General features: G+C 56.9%; 7 protein-coding genes across 7 annotated transcripts; 4 read left to right on the forward strand and 3 right to left on the reverse strand.

Moving 5' to 3' along the window:
• Positions 1-268: 268 nt before the first annotated feature.
• On the reverse strand, positions 269-1,419 carry SPRG_20248 (TKL protein kinase; the record flags this gene model as incomplete). The annotated part of the gene is made up of 4 exons (XM_012345844.1): positions 269-522; positions 572-729; positions 793-981; positions 1,037-1,419. 4 exons carry the CDS (start codon positions 1,417-1,419, stop codon positions 269-271), a joined length of 984 nt encoding a protein of 327 aa, XP_012201234.1.
• A 721-nt stretch (positions 1,420-2,140) lies between these two features.
• SPRG_20249 (hypothetical protein) lies at positions 2,141-2,608 on the forward strand (the record flags this gene model as incomplete). The annotated part of the gene is made up of 1 exon (XM_012345845.1): positions 2,141-2,608. One exon carries the CDS (start codon positions 2,141-2,143, stop codon positions 2,606-2,608), a length of 468 nt encoding a protein of 155 aa, XP_012201235.1.
• A 1,010-nt stretch (positions 2,609-3,618) lies between these two features.
• Positions 3,619-3,954, forward strand: SPRG_20250 (hypothetical protein; the record flags this gene model as incomplete). Its single annotated transcript, XM_012345846.1, has 2 exons — positions 3,619-3,795; positions 3,847-3,954. 2 exons carry the CDS (start codon positions 3,619-3,621, stop codon positions 3,952-3,954), a joined length of 285 nt encoding a protein of 94 aa, XP_012201236.1.
• A 148-nt stretch (positions 3,955-4,102) lies between these two features.
• On the forward strand, positions 4,103-4,420 carry SPRG_20251 (hypothetical protein; the record flags this gene model as incomplete). The annotated part of the gene is made up of 1 exon (XM_012345847.1): positions 4,103-4,420. The coding sequence occupies one exon, from the start codon at positions 4,103-4,105 to the stop codon at positions 4,418-4,420; it is 318 nt and encodes a 105-aa protein (XP_012201237.1).
• A 5,834-nt stretch (positions 4,421-10,254) lies between these two features.
• On the reverse strand, positions 10,255-11,166 carry SPRG_20254 (hypothetical protein; the record flags this gene model as incomplete). The annotated part of the gene is made up of 1 exon (XM_012345848.1): positions 10,255-11,166. One exon carries the CDS (start codon positions 11,164-11,166, stop codon positions 10,255-10,257), a length of 912 nt encoding a protein of 303 aa, XP_012201238.1.
• Positions 11,167-14,014: 2,848 nt separating this feature from the next.
• SPRG_20255 (hypothetical protein) lies at positions 14,015-16,462 on the reverse strand (the record flags this gene model as incomplete). The annotated part of the gene is made up of 3 exons (XM_012345849.1): positions 14,015-15,412; positions 15,465-15,866; positions 15,923-16,462. 3 exons carry the CDS (start codon positions 16,460-16,462, stop codon positions 14,015-14,017), a joined length of 2,340 nt encoding a protein of 779 aa, XP_012201239.1.
• Positions 16,463-17,463: 1,001 nt separating this feature from the next.
• On the forward strand, positions 17,464-19,784 carry SPRG_20256 (hypothetical protein; the record flags this gene model as incomplete). The annotated part of the gene is made up of 6 exons (XM_012345850.1): positions 17,464-18,326; positions 18,396-18,676; positions 18,729-18,921; positions 18,980-19,081; positions 19,133-19,263; positions 19,357-19,784. 6 exons carry the CDS (start codon positions 17,464-17,466, stop codon positions 19,782-19,784), a joined length of 1,998 nt encoding a protein of 665 aa, XP_012201240.1.
• Positions 19,785-20,788: the final 1,004 nt, after the last annotated feature.

Genomic DNA, 20,788 nt, shown 5'->3' on the forward strand with positions numbered 1-20,788 from the left:
GCACGGTTTTACTAGAGCACGGCAAGAGGGCGCGTGCGGGAGCGTTCTCAAGGCAATGGGACTGCACGGGTCTTGAGAAGATGAGGGGTTTTGTACGTTGAGAAATGAGTGGTTGCGCGCTCTCGATCGGACACTGGCGAGCAGTGCTCGCTGCCCTGCATCGACGAATGCTAAGATCTGCTTCTGGAGTGAAATCGTCGGCAGAAAATAAAGACTCGACGGCCAAGCCACTGTATGCGCGTTGATAGAAAACAAAAAGGCTGCTTGATTAGGCGCTGGCGTCGACTTGGCGTCGCACGAGCGAGTCGAACTCGACAATGAGCTGGTCAAAGCCGGGGCGGCCGTCCGGGTCCATGAGCACGCAGCGCTGGTAGATGCTCGCAATGCTTGACGGTGCGTTTTCCGAGAGCGTCGGCCGCAGTTCCTTGTACGCAATATCGTGCATGAGCCGCTGTGCGCCGGCCCGGCGGTTCACGTTATGTTCGTGGTACGGCTTCTTGCGCGTTTCAATCTCGGCGAGCACTGAGTTTTGTTTAATAAGATCCAGTCCAGTGCTCATATTGGATCGTACCAATGCCGAAGCTGTACACGTCGGCCTTTTCCGTGTACGTGTCGCCGCGGAGGATCTCGGGCGCCGTCCAGAGCGGCGTGCCACGCAGACTCAGCGCTTCGTCCGTCAGAAGCCGCACAAAGCCAAAGTCGGCAATCTTGGCCACTTGAAAGTTGGCGCTAGTAATATCAAGTTGATACACTGATCGTTATGCAATCAGACATGAGCGATGGAGTAAATACCTGACGAGGATGTTGGCGGCCTTGAGGTCGCGGTGAATGTACTTTGGCTCTTGCGAGTGCAAGTAGGCCATGCCGCGGCAAATGTCGACGACGAACCGCAGCAGCGGATCCTTCCAGCTCAGCGCGATCGTCGGGTCGAGGAGGAGCGACCCGAGGTCGCCGCGCTCCATGTACTCGGTCACGAGGCACCTAGGCACAAGAGATGAGATGATACAGTTGAGCATCGTACTGCGAAGGGACGTACAGGTTTTCTTGGGCGTCGGCGCTGGCACCAATGAAGAGGATGATGTTGGGGTGCCGGAGCGTCGAGAGCAGCTGGATCTCATTGGCGAAGAGCGCGACGTTGGCCGCGCTGATCTGGTTCTGTAGCATCTTCTTGATGACAATCGGTGTTCCGTGGTACTCGCCCTTGATGACTTCACCGCACGCGCCTTGGCCCAAGCGCTCGCCAAAGCGCAGGTCGCTGTACGTGATCGCCGCCCGCCGCAGCGAGATGTTGGTCGCGAGCATCGTGCCCACAATGGACGACGACGATGGCCGCGGCGGCGACGGCGCCGGTGGTGGTGTCTTGGGCGCCAGAGGCTGCGGCGCCGGTGGCGGCTTGGGCTTGGGGTTGGCGTTGCCCATGGCGGGTGAGTTGGCGTTTGATACAAAATGCGTGCCATGGATTTCCACCGTGTCAATTCTACGTCACATCGTGTAAAATAGGTCCGATACCGAAAATCGGATAAATTTGTTTCTCACGTGCATGTGGTTTCTATTTTTCACATGTGATCTTTAAAAATTGAATGTCCATCAGCGCCTGCGCAGGGTTGTAACTACAGCGTATTTTTATGCACACTCTACAGGGACTTTGTATAGACCATTGAGTGTTCGAATAAACAACTGGATTCCATCTCAACCTCCAAATCCATCAACCAGCAGCAATCTCACGAGTGGTGATCGGTGCAGTCGCTGTCGCCACGTCGGAGCGTCGGCAGCCATTCTTGCGTAGATGTGCTCCGCCCGATAGCCACGCAAACTCACGGAGGCTATCGGGACCACTACGATGGGCACAGAAAAGAGAGAAAAGATTGGATTAAGACGATAAGAGTTTTAGTTCTGGAGCGTCGAGATGGAGATGAACGTGGTTTCGAGGCCGGCAAAGCGCCCGTTGATTCGGCGGCGCTTGGCGGCGACTTGCTGACGCGACTCGAACACGGGCTTGTCCTTGGGCAGCGCACGCTTACTCCGCTTGTCCTTCCAACGGGCAACGCGGTCTGCGCGCGTCAGCTCCGTCTTCTGAAAGACCGGCGGGCCGCACACAAAGCCGCCGAGCGTCGGCAGCGACCGCGGCGCGAGCATCGGAATGCGGCTGTCGAGGCGTGGCAGCCGCGCGTCGAGCACGGGCACCCGCGGGCTGGCCATCGGGGCCGGCGCCGCCAAGCACGAAAACAGGTCCGCAATGTCGTCGACGTGGAACGCGTCGGCTTCGTCTTGCACGTTGGCCGTCGCTGCATCCGCTTCGAGCACATCAAACATGCTCGAAATCTCGTCGACGACCGCTGCGTCTTCGGCTGCAGCGACGTCTTCGAGGTCGTCAAAGATCCCGGCAATCTCATCGACGACCGCCGCGTCATTCGAGTCGGCGTCGAGGCTGGCCATGAGCGCCGACATGTCGTCGTCGGCGAGCGCACCAAAGAGGTCGGCGACATCGTTGACGGCGCCGGCATCCAAGGCGTCGGCCTCAATGACCGAGAACAAGTCGCTGAGCATGTCGACGTTGGCGGCGTCGTCCGAGACACGGCTACAGAGCTCGAGGTCTTGGTCATCTTGATCGTGTCTTTTTCTCTTCTTGGGGGGGTGGGGGGTCGGTCGTCGTCTACGCCGAGGCCGCGCCAGACCACCGGGTGTTGTAGTCCTTGGACGCGGCCAAACGGGGCGATGCCCGATAAAAATTTGGACTTCCAAACGCGCACATCTCGCTGTGGGGAGTCGGAAGGTCGTAGAGGAAGGCGAGGGTCGTCATTGTTCTGAAACTGGCAGTGGTTGACGGTACGGAGGAGTGGCAGGGGTTACGCGAGCGCGGACAAGGTAGTGAGGCGCGGCAGAAGTGCAGGAATCGAAGCTCCGTCGCGTGCTATAGGTCCTGCGCCGCGGGTTTTCGAGGGTCGAAGTGTCGGCTCTCGGAGGCTGTGCAAAATGCAAAGTGCCCTTTTTCTGGAAAAAAAAGGACCAACACCATACCGTTACGTCACGGTTCATACAAATGCCAAGATAAAAAACGCGACCCTCACTCACAGAAGCCCTAGGACTAGGGCTTTGTGTGTCTTGTGATTGGTGCAAAAAGGCTGGCCGCAAAGATGCAGTGCGCCCAATCAGATGCTGCGATCTTGCAGCTCAAGCCCCGTGAGCGACACGGACCTTGCTGCAGGCAGACAGATGCTACTATATGCTAGGGACCCTCGGGGAGAGGACGTTACTGGTCTTGGGTAATCCCGCGTGGCGTGTCGTCTGTGCTATTATGATAACGTTCGGAGGAAGCGTGCCATAAGGATCAGGTATGATTAACTAACCGGCGGAATGCAGCGGCTGCAACCGTCCACTCGGTTCGAAACCGTACATCGTACATTATCCCGTACACCGTACAGGTGGCACCGAGATGCATTTAAATGGAAAATTTAAATTCCGAGTAGGCAGGATACTGAACGTGAAATAACTCGCAAAGGCCTTGAATAAAAAGATTGCATTCTTTTCAAATGTCGTTTTTATAATGCAAGATTTGCCAGCCGCTGGACTGGATCACTTTTGATTTGGCCCGAGACACGACGACGCGTCAGCAGCACGATGGCATCGACCAAGTCTCAAGGCGCCTCTATTTATGACTCGGCCCGGACCTCCATGAAGCGGGCCTTGGACGACGACGCTGATGCAGCCAACGTCGACGACGTCGCCGCCCTCTTCGACGACCTTGAGGCCCACGAGTACAAGCGCGCCCGCGTCGCGAAGCTCCGCCATCTCCATGTACGTCGTCGCCGCCATGGCGCGCCATGCTTACGCCGATCCATGGCGCAGATGCAAGACACACGCGATGCCAAGGTCGTCGACGACGTCTCGGACTACTTTAGCAGCCTCCTCGACGACGCGCCCGACGCCGACACGACGCCACAGGTACACGTCTAGCCTAGCCTTGTAGTGCTGCGCCGCCCACGCATTCGAGTTGCGTCCAATTAAACGGATTGCGCTCCTTGCGTGGGTGCTGCGTGGCCCCCATAATCCCATGGAGTCAGCTTTTGCTGCATTCCATGGGATTTGGGGCAAATGAGCGACGATGGCCGAGAGCCGTGGCTCATGGTCCCATCTCCATAGGCGTTCTGCGGCAGCACGTTCAGCAAGTCGTCGTCGTCATCATCCACGTCGTTTGGCCAGAGCGAAGACGTGGTCGTCGTCGTCAACATGGTCCTCTCGTCTGCGCCATGCGTGCCGCATCGCGACGACAGCTTTGGAACCTTGGAGGGTGTGTTCGAAATGCAAATGGCATTTCGCAGGACGCCAGCCACACAAACGCGGTGTGGTGTACTGCGAAGTGTCACTTGTATGCAACCCAAGCCCAGCCTCCGTGCTTCCAGCGCAGTCGTTGTCCGTGTAATCGCCGATAACAGAACCACGTACGATATGAACCTTCATGTTTGCATGATTGCTGGGACGTTGCCTGACCGATTCGAGCACGTTGCTGGCGCGCTTCCTTCTCTACTGTGGCGATTATGTACCCCTGCAGAAATACACGCCGGTCATGTCACTTCAAACGTGCATGCGGCTGCAACCCCATAGCGCATGCTTAATCATCGCACTTTTAGCCAGGGCGAACTATTGACACTCACAGTACGACACGGACGCAGGGTTGAGTCATCTCTGCCTTCACGAGTCCGCGATGCACCGGTTGCGTGCTGGCTGTTGGTAGCTGATCTCGCTTGCCAACGACGACCCTTTCTTTACACATCCCATCTGCAGCATTGGGTTATCAAAACACCACCCAGATTGCAGTTTATATGGGGATAGGGTAAATAAGTGGCTACAGACAAGGACGGGTGGCATCCTGATCCACCAAAGGTCCTTGGAGCGCTGTGATGGGTAAGAAAGGCGACTCAAAACCCGCGTACCGGCCCTTGATGCGACGCCGCTTCGCCGACGCTTCTTGGCGTCGCAATGAGAACGCGCGCGTGCGCATTGGCGGCGCCTTGGTCACTGGCGACGACGGGCAGCTAAACGAGTAGCAGCGGCCGTCGAGCAAGATCGGGCGTCGCACCATGGGCAAGCGTGCATCGGTGGCGGGCCGCGGCGACGGCGCTTCGTTGGGAAAGAAGGCGGCGAGACCTTCCTCGAGCCACTCGAGGTCGGCGTCCGTCCACGCGGAGTGAGGAGGTGCCATCGACGGCGAGGGCGCGATGGAAAAGTCCATGGTGTCGGGTCGTTTTGTCGAATGGGATCCGATTCACAAGTGGGGTGTGCTCTCTTCGAGCCTCTTCTCGAAATGTACTAGAACACAAGGTCCTACTGTGCTCGAGCGGCCCACAGCAGCATACATCCGAGGTCGAGTGTACTACACTCGCCAATATTGACGACCAGGTCGCAGGAAATGTTGACATGCTAAACCACGTATGTTGAATGTAAATTTTGCCTCGCGTCTGGATGTTTTCGGCCCACAAATTCTGCAAATGTGGCCAAATCCGAACACCCGAGAGCTTCGAGCCACAAGAGTCTTCGTCATTGGCGTCCTTTGTGTGAAATGTGATCAAGTCGAGTGTTGGTACACTCGTGGTAAAGAGACATTCCCTCACCCAACGAGTCCACGCAGCATTCGTCCAAAGACGGTAAGAAATAGAGCATGGCTGACAGATCGAGTATCTTTTGAGGCAATTTGGTGGTGTTGGTCAATGGCCTGGCTACCGAAGTGAGATTAGCGTTCCATGATAATCTTCTCTCTTCCTTCGCTAATGCACGCGGATGGAAGGCAGCTTTATGGGTTCCTTCTATGGCATGTCTTTTGAAACGCTGGCGCCGCACGTTAATTTTTGAAGACAGTGTGAGCAACCACAGCAGCACAAGTCATCGGTCTTGGTTTCGCGTGAAACATCGATTCTGTACCGTCTCGCAAACGGAACCAGTGAGGCATTTGTGTGTCTAAACATGATAGTGACCTAATTGACGAATTCCGTCAAAGTGTTTTGCGGTTGTGTAGGTTGGGGAAAGAGCCGTTGACACTGTGTTTTCGTTGTCGACAATGTGTTTTCGTTGCCGACATTGTGCTTTTTGTCTTAAGCGGATCACCAAGATTGTGTGTTTTTGGGCAGGCAAAGGTTTTGGACGAGAACGAAACCACTTTTGTGCAGTGACAATGCACAGGCCTAAACTGGCAAGCGATGTCGTGCGACTGGTGGGGGCCCGACAGTTGTGTTTCAACACTGCGTATTATGCGCTCGTTCATAATGATAGTACAGTATTCTAGCATACAGCGCCGAACGACCCTTTTCTGGCGGCGCCAATATTTTCAGTCGTGATGCGCCGTGTGCGGTTGTTGCTACAAACAGCGCACAGTATTTTTCACGTCATTTCGAATGCCTAGTCGACTCGCATTGACGACTCCACATGCGATAGAATGGCCATGTGTCCATACAGGATGACTCGGCCCAGCCTCGATCATGTGCATGCGACGAGCATACTTCAAGTAGACTAGAACGGGCAAGCTTGCACGACCGAAGACTCCTTATGGAAGGATGTCTTCGTCGTCACTTGCGTCTCGCAAGGGACGGTGTGCTCAAACCTCTCGTTTGACGGATAAGTGGGTATCACCGAAACGCCCTTGGCCACCACGACCTATCGAACTATTGAGCGCTCGATACCTCACAAAGCAACTTGGCAAGCAATAAGATGGATAAACGAGTATAAGGGATAGATGCTGAGGACGGTATACTAGTAAAGCTACTTCTACAAATTGTACTAACTAGTGATGTGTAACGCATTTTTGCAATATTTATCGCCGCATCGAACGTGCGACTCCCAGCGTCCGAAAATTGCGCGCGTCAAAAACATCCGGTCTACACGTGGCACGTCCACCGACAATGGAAATTTCCGAGAAACGGCGATACGTGGTGGTGGACGACCGACATTCTGGACCAAAGATCGGGTCATTGGGGGTCATTGGTCGTCGTGACGAGGAGAATATCGACTAGCAATGATGATGATAATAATAAGGAGGCTTCTAAACGATTAGCTATTGCATTACTGGGAGGTTGCGGGTAAGAAGACCGTGGCCGGCGCAAACCGTCCGTTGACCCTTCGCCGCCCGAGCGACGAAAGCTGGTGCGACTCGCTTATGCGCCGCCCTTTGAGCCTTCGTTTTCGCTTGTCTTTCCAACGCAAAATGCGATCTTGACGTGTAAGATGTGGCAGCGGCGGTCCACACATATAGCCTTGGTCATGACGAACGTGCAAGTCTACACGCGGGGGTAGTAGTCTCGGGATGCGCTCGTCGCAGCCAACCATTGGTGCCGGCGTCGAGTCCGGAGCTTCCAAATGAGAGAAAAGATCGCTGAGCCAGTTGACGTTGTCAACGTCCGTAGCGTCCAGCGACGCAAAGAGGTCGTGGAACCAGTCGACGTTGTTCGTGTCGGCGCTGGCCGGCGCCAAATGCACAGTGTCCACCTCGGGCGAAAAATCGTCCGAGGTGGGCGTCGAGGGCAACACGAGGCGAGCGTCCGCGAGCTCCAAGTGCCAGAGGCCATCCAGTAGATGCGAAGATTCCATGGTAAGTTTCCGTGTGCTTAACTCCGGCTGCAACAGCAACCGATAAACCTTCACTCGCGCGCGGCCGTGGCGCCAACAGAATGTATGTTCTGGACAGCCAATCATATGCGCTGCCGCAAAGGCTAGTATCGCTGCATGACTGCTTTTGTCGCAATCGCTGATGACTATTAATACTACCAGTCTACGCTACCTCTTTATATAAGATGTGACAAACGACACGCTAGTCTAGAGAGCTGACTAAATCGCGCTGTCAAATAGCATGGACCACGCAGCATGGACTAGGGTTAGGGACACCACGGTTCAAGAAAGCCAGGGGTTAAACACGACGCTATAATTATGCGACAATAGGTTCGTGCTTTGCACAGCACTCACATGCCTCGTCGCTGGATCTTTGTTGCCAGCGTCATTAATTCGCTTACATGTTAACTCGAAAACAGTGCTTCTTTCTATATACCCTCCACGGTCACCTTGTGCGATCAACGCCTACATGGGAGCTGAGCAATAAACACAAAGATCCGAGGTGCTGCTGCTATTGATAATAAATGCTGCGATTCAGAGTTGCCGTACTGCAGGGCTCAAGCCTATGGCCAAGGAGTTGTAGTATCCCGCCCACATTCACAAAAACTGGCGCTCCTTCACCCACGTCTCGCATTTCCGAGGGGCCAGCCAGTCGATTGGTGTCTTCGCTCGCCTCGAGACTACATGTAATATTAACAAAGCGCCGCACGAGCGACTGACGTTCGCGCATCGACCGACGCCTGGTTCTACTCGGTGGCTTGAGCTACCGTCTGTCTAGACCAAGGGCCGCCGCTGGCAGACGCTGCCGCACCAGGTCTCAGTGGCGCATGTGCTTTGCGGGTACAGTGATGCTGCTGGCCACAGCGACGACACGCCTCGCAGGAAGTTGTCGTCAACACGCCGTGGCACCGTGCCTCCTTCCAACGCGCTACTAGCGCGGAAGGACTTCTGCGTAGCTAGCGTCGTGCTGGGAGCCGTCGCAGTTCGCACCCAGCTACACTTTCTGGCCGACGAAGCCCATCAGAAGGCTGCCCCGTTTGTGTCGATCTTAGGATCAGGCACATATGGTGACAGCGCGTCGCCGATGGGTCACCATCAGTGGTTCAATGAGGAGCGCGGACAGCGTCATGGGAGCTCCAGCTCTAAAAAAGTGTGCTCTGCATCCCAGCATATGAAACTCACTTCAGCGACAACGGAAAGTGGCGCCAATCGAGAGCCGATAAATGCAGACAAGCGGTGCGGTGGCACACGCAGAACGTTGATGAGCCGAACGATAACATTTTATGATAGAAGAGAAATGGTGCGAACATTGTTCACAGAATGAAAATCGTCTGATAATTGGTGCAGATTGAACCACGAATCTCAAAGATTCCCCTTTTCCAACTGCCTCCTCGATGAAGAAAGGAGGCTCGTTGCGCGTCGCAGACTCCGCAGGTCGCAGGTCGATAATACAGTACACGTGCTGCTGTCGTAGACTTGTGTTGGAGCACCGCAGCTTTAGACGTGCAGGCATCACCAGTCCTTTGCGTGCAACGGCCAATCGTGGTAGGATGTTTAGGGCATGTGAGTACCGTTCCCCGCCTTGGATTGTTTATAAATGTGTGCACCACCAAGAGACTCTGGTTGGTGTTGACCGTGAGAACGGGGCTTCGCGGCGCCGCAGTTTTTGCAGAAGCAAGCGCACGAGGATTAGGCCGAAAGAAGGGACTGTTTATCATCCTTGGCCACGCAAAAGCAACGAGCCGACAACATCCAACGCTCGATACCTGGTCTTCTTCATTGCACGGCTCCCGTCCAGTGCACGGAACCATGTCCGTTACATCCTTGAACGACGCGTCCCATGGAGCAAGCACCAACAAGGAGGTGAAAGACAGAAGAAACCCACGGAGCTGCAACCCGGCGCGATCATCGCCCCTTCCACCCAACCCATCGCGCTGGCGTGTGAAAATCCACCCAATTTTTCAACCTACCTTGGCTCTTATCTGCAGGTTTGGCCAACGAGCCCGTGTTTTCTATGATACCAGCACCCTTGGCTCTCGCGCCCGAGGCATCAATGTGGTTCGAGGTCACGCGCCTGGTCCCAAGCCATCGCTGCTTTATGGCGACACATCTGCAACGCAACTTCAAGTTGGTATCCATACAAACTTCAAGTCCCGACGATCGAACGGGTGACGATCCGCGCCCGCGCTTTTGACGGGCGACAGGACGGCGCCAACGGTGCGAGCGCAAGGAGCAGCAGAGAGCTCCCACATCCCGATATCGGTACTGCGATGATGACCCCGACCAAGGCGACCCCCATGGCGTCGAAGCGACCGAGCAAGAAGGTACCGGCGCCCCGACCACCTCCGTCATCGTCGTCGTTACTGGAGGCATCGTGGGACGTCGCACGACTGGACAGTTGCTCGGCCGCGCGTGAGACTCTGGTTGAAGTTTGGCCGGCGATGGATCCAGTGCCGTTCGACGCGGCGACGCCTGCGTCTGCCATCTCGCCCGACGAGCTCGCGTTTTGGTTCAACCCGCCGTCGCCGTCGCGCCCATAGCTTCCTTCGTCCATGGCGACGAGAGAAGAGGAAGAAGAAGGAAGGGTGCTAATCTATTAAATTGAATTGACTATAATAATCTCTAAGTTTTCGACGTGACGACACAGAGGACGTGATGTGCTTAGGAGCAGAGCGAGCTAATGGACCCGATGCGCGGCCGCTTCATCTCAAGGACCATGTCGTCGTCGCACTCGTCGGCGCAGTGGGAAATGGAAAACTTGCGCGTCGAGCGCGGGCGCACGGTGGGTGGCGCGACGTCGTCGTCCGACCGTGCGCCTTTCCCAGACGGCGAGATGCGGCCGTCTTGCGCCACGGGCAAGAACGGATTCCCGGCCGCGATCGGCGAGGCGACCGAGGCCGTGTCTTCGTTCTCGGAAGAGCCCGCGCCATGGAAGAAGCCGAGGAGGAGGCACGCAGCCTGTGCGTCTTCCGGCGGGCTCAGCGGCTTCTTGGCCTTCTCCGACGCCGCGTTCGTCGTCATGGCCTTGCGCGGGCGGAGCTTGCCGCGCTTGATGAGCTTGAGCTCGTTCGACGCCGTTGCCTTGTCCTTCGTCGACATGCAGTACATGGGCATCTCTTCGATGCGATGCAAGAACGCAGTCTCGAGCGCCTTGAGCTCGGTCTGCACCGACTGCATGCGTGCGTTCACGAGCGGCGTCGGCGGCAGCGGGCGAAAGATCTGCTTCCCGATGCACTCGTCGCCAGTAAACTTTTTCGTGATGCGCATGGGCTCGCAGTTGAGCTTGTCCGCGAGGTACATGCGCAGCATCGTGCCCTTCTCGAGCGGCAACAAGCCCTCCTTGAAGTAGTGCGTCATGCGCTCGGCGTACACGCTCTCTTCGTCGGTCCACTTGCCTTTTCGGAAGCCCGGGCGCGCCTTGCTGCGCGTGTCCTTGTCCTTCGGCAGTGGCTTCTTGACGAGGTACCGCGGCTCGGGCGAGATGAGCGCGCGGATGTCCATGCGGGCGCGCGACGACGTCGGCGGTGGCGGCGGTGGCAGGTGGAGCGCGTGCAGTGCTGGTAAAAAGGCCATGGGACCTGGCATGTAAAATCGCAATTGAGGCATACAAAGCACAAGATCTTTACAGGTTGAACTTGAAGAATTGGTTGTCGAAGGGAGCTGACTTCAAACGGCCAACGATTGGTTAAAATCATAGCGACGCGCGCGATGATTCGTCGATGCAAACCGGAACGCACGTGTGATTGGTCGAAAAAGACACGAGCACCCACCTAGTTCAACCGAGTCGCGTAACTTCAACGTTGACGCATGGGCATGTACACCCGCTTTGAGGGGCACATGTGACAGCGCAAGCCAATCACGACCTGTCTCTGTCGACGGGCCGCAGCCGATCTTGGGCCAGCTTGGGGCGCCAGTGCTTCTTGCTGTTGAAACCACTCAGATCTAGTAGAATTCTGCTGGTGCCAAGGCTGCAGTAGCACCCCAAGAGAGCGAATATGGATGCGACTGCCTCTACGTATGCGTGGTTGCAAGCGGCGACGACGTCGGTGCAAGTCGATGGCGTCGATAGGGTGGAGACGGCGGGCGACGCCGTGCTGAAACGGGCCGAACCATTGGGTAACTCAGATGCGGATTCCAGATTCGCACACGGGAGACTCTCTGCCGGCAACGGAGATACTCTTGCAGGAAGCCGAAAACACCTTGAAACTCGCAAGTTGGCAACCGCGGGGCGCAGAAAGCCAAGGAAGAGACCGCGACGTGCCTGGTTGAAGATGACAAATCGAAGAAGGGTTTGAAAAAGCACTCGTTGAAGTAGGCCTCGTTACATCGGCGTCTTGCCGCGGCCAATCAAGGCCCGCCCCGTGGGCATGGGACAGTGGCGATCGCTCACGAAAGGTGGATGGACGTGCAGTGGATGTGCCTGACGGACCAGCCTCCTCGCGGCTTCGACGGAATGGGTGGTCGTCGCGACGCCCAGCGACACCCACGGCCCAATCTTTCATGAGCACCGCGGGCTGTGATTGGTGGACGCCACCGATTCGATGAAATCCGTTTGGATATTTTCAAAGCCACCAATCGTCGCCACGCATCGCTTGAAATGCATCGACTTTTGACCAATACTTGTGCTAGTTGAAGTTGCCGCTACCAATCGCAGCAAGGTGTCCATTCGCGTCAACACGCACGCGAGGGTCCATGGACAGTCCACACACACGCGTTCGATGATGGCCGATGCGCATCGCGTACACCGAGTGAGTAAGCCGTCGCACCTTTGCAGTTGACGAAGATGGCGCGGGCAAATCCGAAACATGTACATAGTACGTTGGCGTCTTGGTCCAGTATTCGACGCCTGATCGAGGTGGTGATGTGTGATTGTTGCATGCACAGAAAGAAGAAGCTGGCTAGTATCTTGGGTTGAACTTGGGCGACTGTTACTGCACCTTGAAGATGCACAAGGGTGTCTGGCCCTTCTGACGTGCGATCGCTCGGCGCGTTCTTGCCCACGCAAAAATGTGTGAGTTGCGTTCGCGAACTGGACCTTGAGAAAGAGACACGATCTGCCTGCTTGCCGCGTTTACGGCGTCTTTACAACGGTTTTTAAGGCGCGCACCGTGGCTGGACGGTTGAAACGCATCCCTTGAATGCAGATCCAGACGCCGACGACCAGCTCCAATGCAATTGCGTGGATCACATAGCTCTTCTTCGCGGGTACAGTCGTGCAGGGATACGTGGGTAGTAAAACGTCACATGCGGCTCGTGAGACCCGTGTCCACTGGATGTTGAACGATGCGGGTGGGATGACGTCGAGTGCTCATAGTTCGTGCTCGACTACCCCGTAGTAAAAGGAGAAAGCGGCCGTGCAGAAGACACGCAAAAGGGCGATAGGGCGCATGTTGTTCGTGTAGGGAACGCGTGTGTGCGCGCGCAAGGGAAGAAAGAACGGCGCTGCATCGTATCCAGTAGGGAGTCGTCGATTGAAGCACCGATCCCATGCGTACATCGCTCCCTCGTGCAAAAGTGTATTTTGCTCCCATGACGATCTGTTATCGGTCAGCGCTTCGCGTCGAGTTTGTCAGAACGGTGTATAAGGCGCCTCCACAAGCCTGTGCGTCACCGAAAGAACCTCGGAGCGAGCTGATAACCCTGACGATCGTTGCCGCTTGCCCCACCGTGTTGCCCCACCGTGTTGGCTGCCTACTACTCCAGTGCGAAAGACTTCTGCATCGGTCGTACACAGAGCTCCTGTGTTGATTCATGTGTCGTATCCATCGTTTGTCTCTCCGTCTATCTATTAATACCGGTGACCATACTAGTATTCCTGTGGATCGATTAAACTATCCAGTGCTCGGGTCGGCGTCTTGGACGCGGCAGCTACCACACTAGCTTTTACCGTCGCGAGCGTTCCCTCGAGCTCGATGCATTCGTATTGCGTCCCGCCCTCCCACACCGAGATGACTGCATGACGGCGTGATCAAGTCATCGCGCAAAACAATGGCTCCAACCGTCAAAGCCACGAGTCCACCACCCGATGGACTCGTGGGGATGATAGATAGATAGATAGATAGATAGATAGATAGATAGATAGATAGATAGATAGATAGATAGATAGATAGATAGATAGATAGATAGATAGATAGATAGATAGATAGATATGACGTTTATTCGCGTTGATCAACACACGAATGAGATGGATCATGAAGCGCTGAGCTAAGTGTCAGTCAGTACCAAGGGAAACAAGAACAACTTGGTCAGTACGAGCCCTCATAATGCTTCTCTGCGACCGAGAGGCCGCTGGTGAATAGGGTTAGGGCTGCCTGTACTACACAGCGCAGGAGCAACGGTTCATGGAAAACGAGCTCGATCCGCCAAGAATTCTAATGTGGTTTTCATTCGACTTGCTTTTTGTATCTCTAATCCTCTAATCTCACTTGGCGTCGTCGTCGGACGGTGTGAACCAGCCTTTGGACGTGCGCTCGTTGCGGTACCACTCGCCACCGTTGACGTCGAGCGCGGCTTCAAACTCGCCGGCCTTGGCGACCGCACGCACCGTGGCTTGGTACGCGTCCGTGTCGTTCATGCCCACCGACACCATCTTGGAGTAGAGCGCGACGCACGCCTCCCAGTCGCCACGCTGCTCGTGGGCGAGGATCGCACGCATGAGGAGCTCTTGGCAGCCGCGGTCCGAGAGCCACGGGTGCAACGTGCCCTGGCGGCCCTTGACCGTCGGCGCCATGGCCACGACGCTGTCCCAGTCCCCCAGCGCGTAGTAGGCGCGTTGAGCCAGGAGCACGAGGCCCGTCCGCGGGAACGCATACGGCTTCCACTTGACTTGCTGCAGCATCTCGATGCGCTGGCCGCGGCACTGGCCGTATACCTCGAGGCACTTGTCGTACTCACCGCGATCATAGTACGCGACCATGAGTTGCTGGTACGAAAAGTACGTGACGAGGCCGCGCGCCCGCATCGTGTTCAGCCACTCGTCGGCCGCGTCGAGCTTGTTGGCGGCAATCAAAAGCGAGAGCTGGTGGTTGACGCTGACGCTCGAGACCGTGTGGTTGGCGTTTTCAAATACGTCAAGCAGACGCTGGCCCATGACGTCGAGGTGCTCGGTGGATGCATGGCACGCGCGAAGGAGGCAGTTGAGCATCTTGAGCGTCGGCTGAAACTTGGTGTCATTCTCGCGCGCGCGCCAGAACGCCTCGATCGCAAGCGACCCGACATCGGATTCGACGAGCGCTTCAAAGTATTCTTCGTAGAGCTGGCGCGACGGTGGCAGCGTGGTCAAGGCGGTCCCAAAAATCTCAGTTGCCTTGGCGTGCTGCTTGGCCTGCCCGCAGAGCTGCAGCATGGTGCAGATCGTCACGTTATCAAACGGGACGGGCCGCGACTCAAAGAGCTCGACGCCTTCGTCAAACGACCGCGCGCGGACACACGCGAGCAAGACGGAATTGACCGTGTAAATGTCGAGCTCGAGGTTCGGGCGGCTCTGGAGCGTGCCAAAGACCTCGAACGCTCTCGTGGGATCCAAGTTGGCGAGGGCTGCAATGAGCGCGTTGAAGGTCTTGAGCGACACGATCGAGTCGAGCGAGATGGCATCCAGCACCTCGAGTGCGTCGACGCGGCGCGCAATCTTGCCGCAGCTTGCGACCACGACGCGGACCGCGTCTTCGCTCACCGAGAGGCCCGTTGTGATCGTATGTTTGAAGAGTCGGTAGCAAAACTCGTGGTGGTCCTCCCGCCCAAGGCGCACGAGCACCGTGCTGTACGCTGCGACGCGTTCGTCGTATGGGAGCTCGTCCATCATATCCAGGGTCGGCCCCACCTACCGATCAAAATCGTGAAAAAATTGACGAATAAAAAAGCGAGGATCGTACCGCCGACCAGTGGTCGAGGCGCGCGGCGGCGACAACGAGTGCGCCAAAGGTCAAGTCGTTGGGGCGGTGGCCGTGCTCTTGCATGTCGGTGACGAGGTGCTCGATCGTCGAGAGGTACGACGGCGGCCCCCGCGCGCACGCGACAATGCACTTGTTGTACGTCAACTCGTCGATCGCATAGTTGCGCTCGACACCGAGCTGGAGGAGCCCGAGCGCGAGCTTGGGGCACTTGACGCGCGCGGCTTGGCCCATCAAGTGGTTGAGCATCGTGAGCGAGTTGATCCACTTTTTCGCGAACGCCAAGGCCTCGGGCACGCGGTCCAAGAGCACGAGGCAGTTCATGACCGCCGGGATCTCGTTGATTTCCCACTTGTGGTTGTATAAATCCATCTCGCTCAGCATCTAATATGTCGACTTGTGAGTCATGATGCGACGACGCAGGAGAGAGAGAGACATACCGCGCGGAGGGTCGGCGAAATCTGCATGGTTTTCGACGAGTGCATGAGTCGAAAGAAGAACTTGTTGCTTGGGAGCTTGCGACCCTCGGGTGCCGCCAAGGATGTGCTCTCGTCGACAAGCGGCGTCGCCTCCAGCACCGGCGCGGCAGGGCGTACCCGCGGGACCTCTGCGCGCTTGGCAGTGACGGGCTCTGTGGTGGCGACCGACTTCTTGGGCGCGGGCGTGGCAGGCGTCTTCTTTAGCTCGGTGGTAGCAGGCATCTTCTGGGCCGCTGTCGTGACAGACGTCTTCTTGGTCGCTGTCGTAGCAGACGTCTTCTTGGGCTCTGTGATGGTAGGCGCTGCGGGCGCCTTGTCTACTCCATTGGGCGGTATTGCGCCCGTCTTCATGGCCGTTTGAAGCTGCTGCTTGAGTGCAACGTTCTCGGCCTCCATGGCAGCGATGCGTGCGAGCAGCGACGCGGTCGCCTGTGCGACAGCCTTCTCGACGTCGTCCGATGGCGCAGAGTTCGTGTGCACGGGCGCAATGGACGAGAGCATCGATGGCCGTTGGTGGCCAAAGGTTCGGCGCCAGGTCGCGGCCGCGACGCGCTGTCGGGCCAGCATCGCACCAAGAATCGAATTGTTGGACAAGCTGTAGCTCGACCATCCGGATACGACATAAAAACGCAGCCAATCACGCTTCGTATTCGGATGGCCAGATTGTTTCACCTTTCCCACATGCCTTTTGCACACGATCAAGGTTGCATTTGTAGGCAAATTTCACCATGGACGGTCCCGTGGACGTGAAAAACGTGATTTATTTCATGCGACACATAAACATGAGCGGGCGACGTCGACTTCCTCGTCCTTCCCGCGCCATTTTTGCGCATTTGACGTCCGACGTCGCCATCATGATGCTTGGTGAGCTCCAAGAATGCAAGCACAATTGGTCCGACGATCTAGGTTGCTTGAGGTGCCGAGGAAGCCTTGCATGACCTGAGCTGCTGCTGCTATGGCACCACTCGCAATTTTGTTGACACGACAACGGACCAACCCAATTCAAGCATGCTGCCCCGCGTACTATTAGCAGACTGCTGTTGCTGCAAGGATGTACCGGTATCTATCTTTCAAGGTGGTGCTGCCAACAGCGGTACAGGCGAGCAAGAAAGCAGCCACATGCGCGTCTGCGGCCATGTGCCAAAAACAACGGCTCAATGGCAGCATTGGCATCGGTACCACAACCCAGCAGTGATTCTGGTAGCTAAACCAGAGAGCTACGTTAGCCATAGTTTTGGATGGATTCGAGTAGAGCGCTACGGAGCATCAGGTAGAGTGGCCCTCGCAGGCTGGACGATTGTATATTCGTTCGCCGGGCGGTCGGTGATTCGATGTGGCGTCGGCCAGAAGCGTATCTTTGGAACGGCGTTGATTGGTGTAAAAAATGGACATTTCAGCCAATGAAAGCTCTGCTGCGACGCCACCACCGCTCGCCCATTTTGGAATACTACTTTCGGCGGGCGAGTATGGGCAGCCGAAAGCGTCCGTTCGACCTCAACAACATGGTCCAGAACCTCGACAAGAAGAGCAAGAGCTTGGCGGATGCTCGTAAGACCGAGGCCAACCTGGCCATGATGCACGGCGACGGCAACTCGGCGGCGGGCGCGGGGCGCGGGCCCAAGCTGCCGACGCACGACTCGGAGTCGCCGGACGCGGCGATCACGAACTTTCTCCTCTCGATGCGCGAGACGATTGACGCGCGGGGCGTTGGCGCCGAGGTCGAGGTCGAGCTGCGCTTTGGGCGGATCTCGTCGACCGCGACGACCAAGCGCTTTGAGCCATCGGTGTACGGCAATGCGTGCGTCGTGCTCCGCGACGAGGACATGCGCTCAAACAGCGCCAAGTTTGTACCGGGCGTTAAAGCCGCCGACTACGATCGCTTCATGAAGAAGCTGCAGCAGATATCGAGTCAGGACTCGTACGCCAAGCACGAAGAGCACTCGCGCGTCGAGATGTACCCGGGCTCGAAGCGCGTCGTGCAAGAGATGGACCCGAACGGAAGGCCGTCGCAGCCCAAGTACCTCCAGGTCAAGGAGCGTCTCGGAAGCATCGACATCTTCTTGCCGCACTGCCAGTACGACTGCCGCGTCTCGATCTCGCTCGAGTTTCCGCCCTCGGACCCATCCAGCGTCGTCGGGTCGGCGCCCGAGAGCGAGCGAAACCGGCAGCGCAAGTCGGCAATTGGCCAGCACGTGCGCATCGACTTGACCGAAGTCTCGGGCGACGGCAGTAGCGGCGAGCCCACGTACGAAGTCGAGTTGGAGCTCAAGCCCAATGCGGTCAAGGAGTGGCTCAACATGGCCCATGAACAGACGTGGGTGGGCGCCAACACGAACGCGGGCTTGCTCTGGAACACGCTCACGCGGTACGACTCCATGTGTCCTTCATCAATAGTGATAAGCCAACGCTTCAATGTCATGCCAATCATGCGTAGGCACTTTATGCCGCACGCGAGCCAAGCGTACAAGGTCAACTGGGACGTCATGGACCCGGAGCACGCGGTCCGCAACGCCTATCTCTCGCACTTTGACCACGCCAACAAGTTTCCCGGTACCATGCCGGTGGGGTTTGCGCGCTGCAATCTCCCGGTCGTCCGCGCCCGCGACCGCGAGTACTTTGTCTCGGAAAAGACCGACGGCGTCCGGTACTTTCTCGTGGTTGGCCCTGGCGTCGTCGTGCTCGTCGATCGCTCGAGCTTTGCGTTCGTCGCCCCCGGTGCGTTCTCGTCGTTGATCGTTCTGCGATGGGCTGAGTGCAGTTCTTGTAGGTCTCGAGTCGCTCGTGTCGCTCCTACCGGAGGGCACGGTCCTCGACGGCGAGTATGTGTTCAACTACACGCTCAAGCGCTACGTCTTTATGGTCTTCGACATCATCGCCGAGGGCTCGCTCCCGAGCTTAAGCCACGTGCGCAAGCCGTTCAAGGAACGCATCCTTGCGATCCAGACGCTTCTCTCGGAAACGTACGACGATCGATCGATTTTTGCCATGGAGGATAGCAAACCGATCGTGCGTGTAGAGGAAGCTACGAGCGCGGCATGCGCGCCATGCCCCTGGCAACGTTCTCCCGCTCTTCCGGAAGCGCTGGCAGTCGGTGCGCCATATTCGCGAAGTGTTCAAAGCGTACGTTGTTATGTGTGCACCAATTGTCTCACATGGAAGGCGGGGGTGTAGTATCAGCGCACACACGGACAATGGAACGGGCGAGATCGTCCGCTTCTACAACGACGGGAAGCGCCACCACAAGACGGACGGTGTCGTCTTTTGCCCCGGCACGGCGCCGTACGTGCCCTTCTCTCATCACGGTATGTGGTTTTTGATTTTTTATTGTTGAGTTTTGATTTTGGGATGTTTTTGAGCATTTGATTTGATTTTTGAGTGATTGGGTCATTTCCTAGACTACTTCAAGTGGAAGTGGAGTGACTTGATCACGATCGACTTTTTCGCGTGGATCGAGAACGGCCAGCTCAAACTCAATTGCTCGGGGCCTGGCAAAGCGATCGACCTGGACCAGATTGTGGTCGTGGACCCGCGCGACCTCAAGAAGATCCATGCGACGCTCCAGAACGCCCCCAACCACCAAGCCGTGCTTGAGTTTGCGTTCAACGCGGACGTGGGCTACTGGCAGTTTAAGATGGCGCGCCCGGACAAGGACACGCCCAACTACATCCGCACAGTGCTCTCGAGCCTCATCAACATGGCCGAGGCCATCTCGGAAGAAGAGCTGCAGTGCCGCATCCTCGTCGGCGACGAGTGGAGCAGTCAAATGCGCGCCAAGCGCAAGCAGCTCTTTGCGTCGCTCTTGCACGCAGGCGGGACCTCGTAGTAGAGTTTTGGTGGCGCACACACTCCCTTGGTTAATACTACAACTCCCGTCGTCGCGGTGGGCCGCATTTTTGTTTCGAATTTGGACGGCGACTCGCTGGACGGACGGACGCCATGCAAGAGCTACCGTCACTTCGAGTGTGATGGCGCCTCCCGTCGCAGCTCGTGTGCGCCAGGATTTCAAGAGACTTGCTTGTCAGCAGCACAAGTCCCGCGCTTGCGCCCTCGCCCTAATGACTGCATCCTTCGGCCTCCTTGTGTCGATCCGAATGAGGACGGCTCGTAGGCTGGCGGCATGACAGTGCGATTCCACCAAGATTACGGCTGCACCTAGGTGTACTACATGTGCATCTCTCTCGGTTTCCCACGACGGCAACCAAGAGCCAAGAGTGGTCCAACGAACAAGAGACTCGTGCGCCCGTCCCACTTGCCACAACCATGAGGCCGGGCACGGTAACGACAGGCGTCGTAAGCTTACCTGGACAAGCCTCACATCTCACCGCGATGGACCAGCATACATGTACACGGCATACGAATGGCAAGCTCGAAAGTGCGGTAGTAGCTTGGGGATCGGTGGCTGGCGCCATTCGAAAGATTCGCCGCCGCACGAAAATGCGCGCCGATCAGATAGTACACTACCGTCGTCCGTATATGCACATAGAGGCATAGAGGCGTGGGTTGTCGTCGCCTCCATGATGGTCGGAGCAGCCTCCATGCAGCTGCAGGACCATCACGACCAAGCCGGGTCCGCAGACGCGAAGATTGCAATGTAGCGGCGCATCCCTTCTCTGCCAATCATTTCCCCGTGCCGTACATGGCAGCATCTCATTGGTGGAAAAGCCGCCAGCTGCTTGGGTGCGATATTCTGCCACCGCGACAGGGGCGCCGCAACCGTCCGCTCCTTTTCAAGACTGTCTCTGTCGTGCAATCGTCGACCAGACACATCGTCACGTCCAGCACTTTGCACTGTGATTCAACGCCTTCCTATCTCGTCTATCCATTTAA

Source organism: Saprolegnia parasitica (assembly GCF_000151545.1).
Source record: "Saprolegnia parasitica CBS 223.65 unplaced genomic scaffold supercont2.25, whole genome shotgun sequence".
NCBI lineage: Eukaryota > Oomycota > Saprolegniomycetes > Saprolegniales > Saprolegniaceae > Saprolegnia > Saprolegnia parasitica.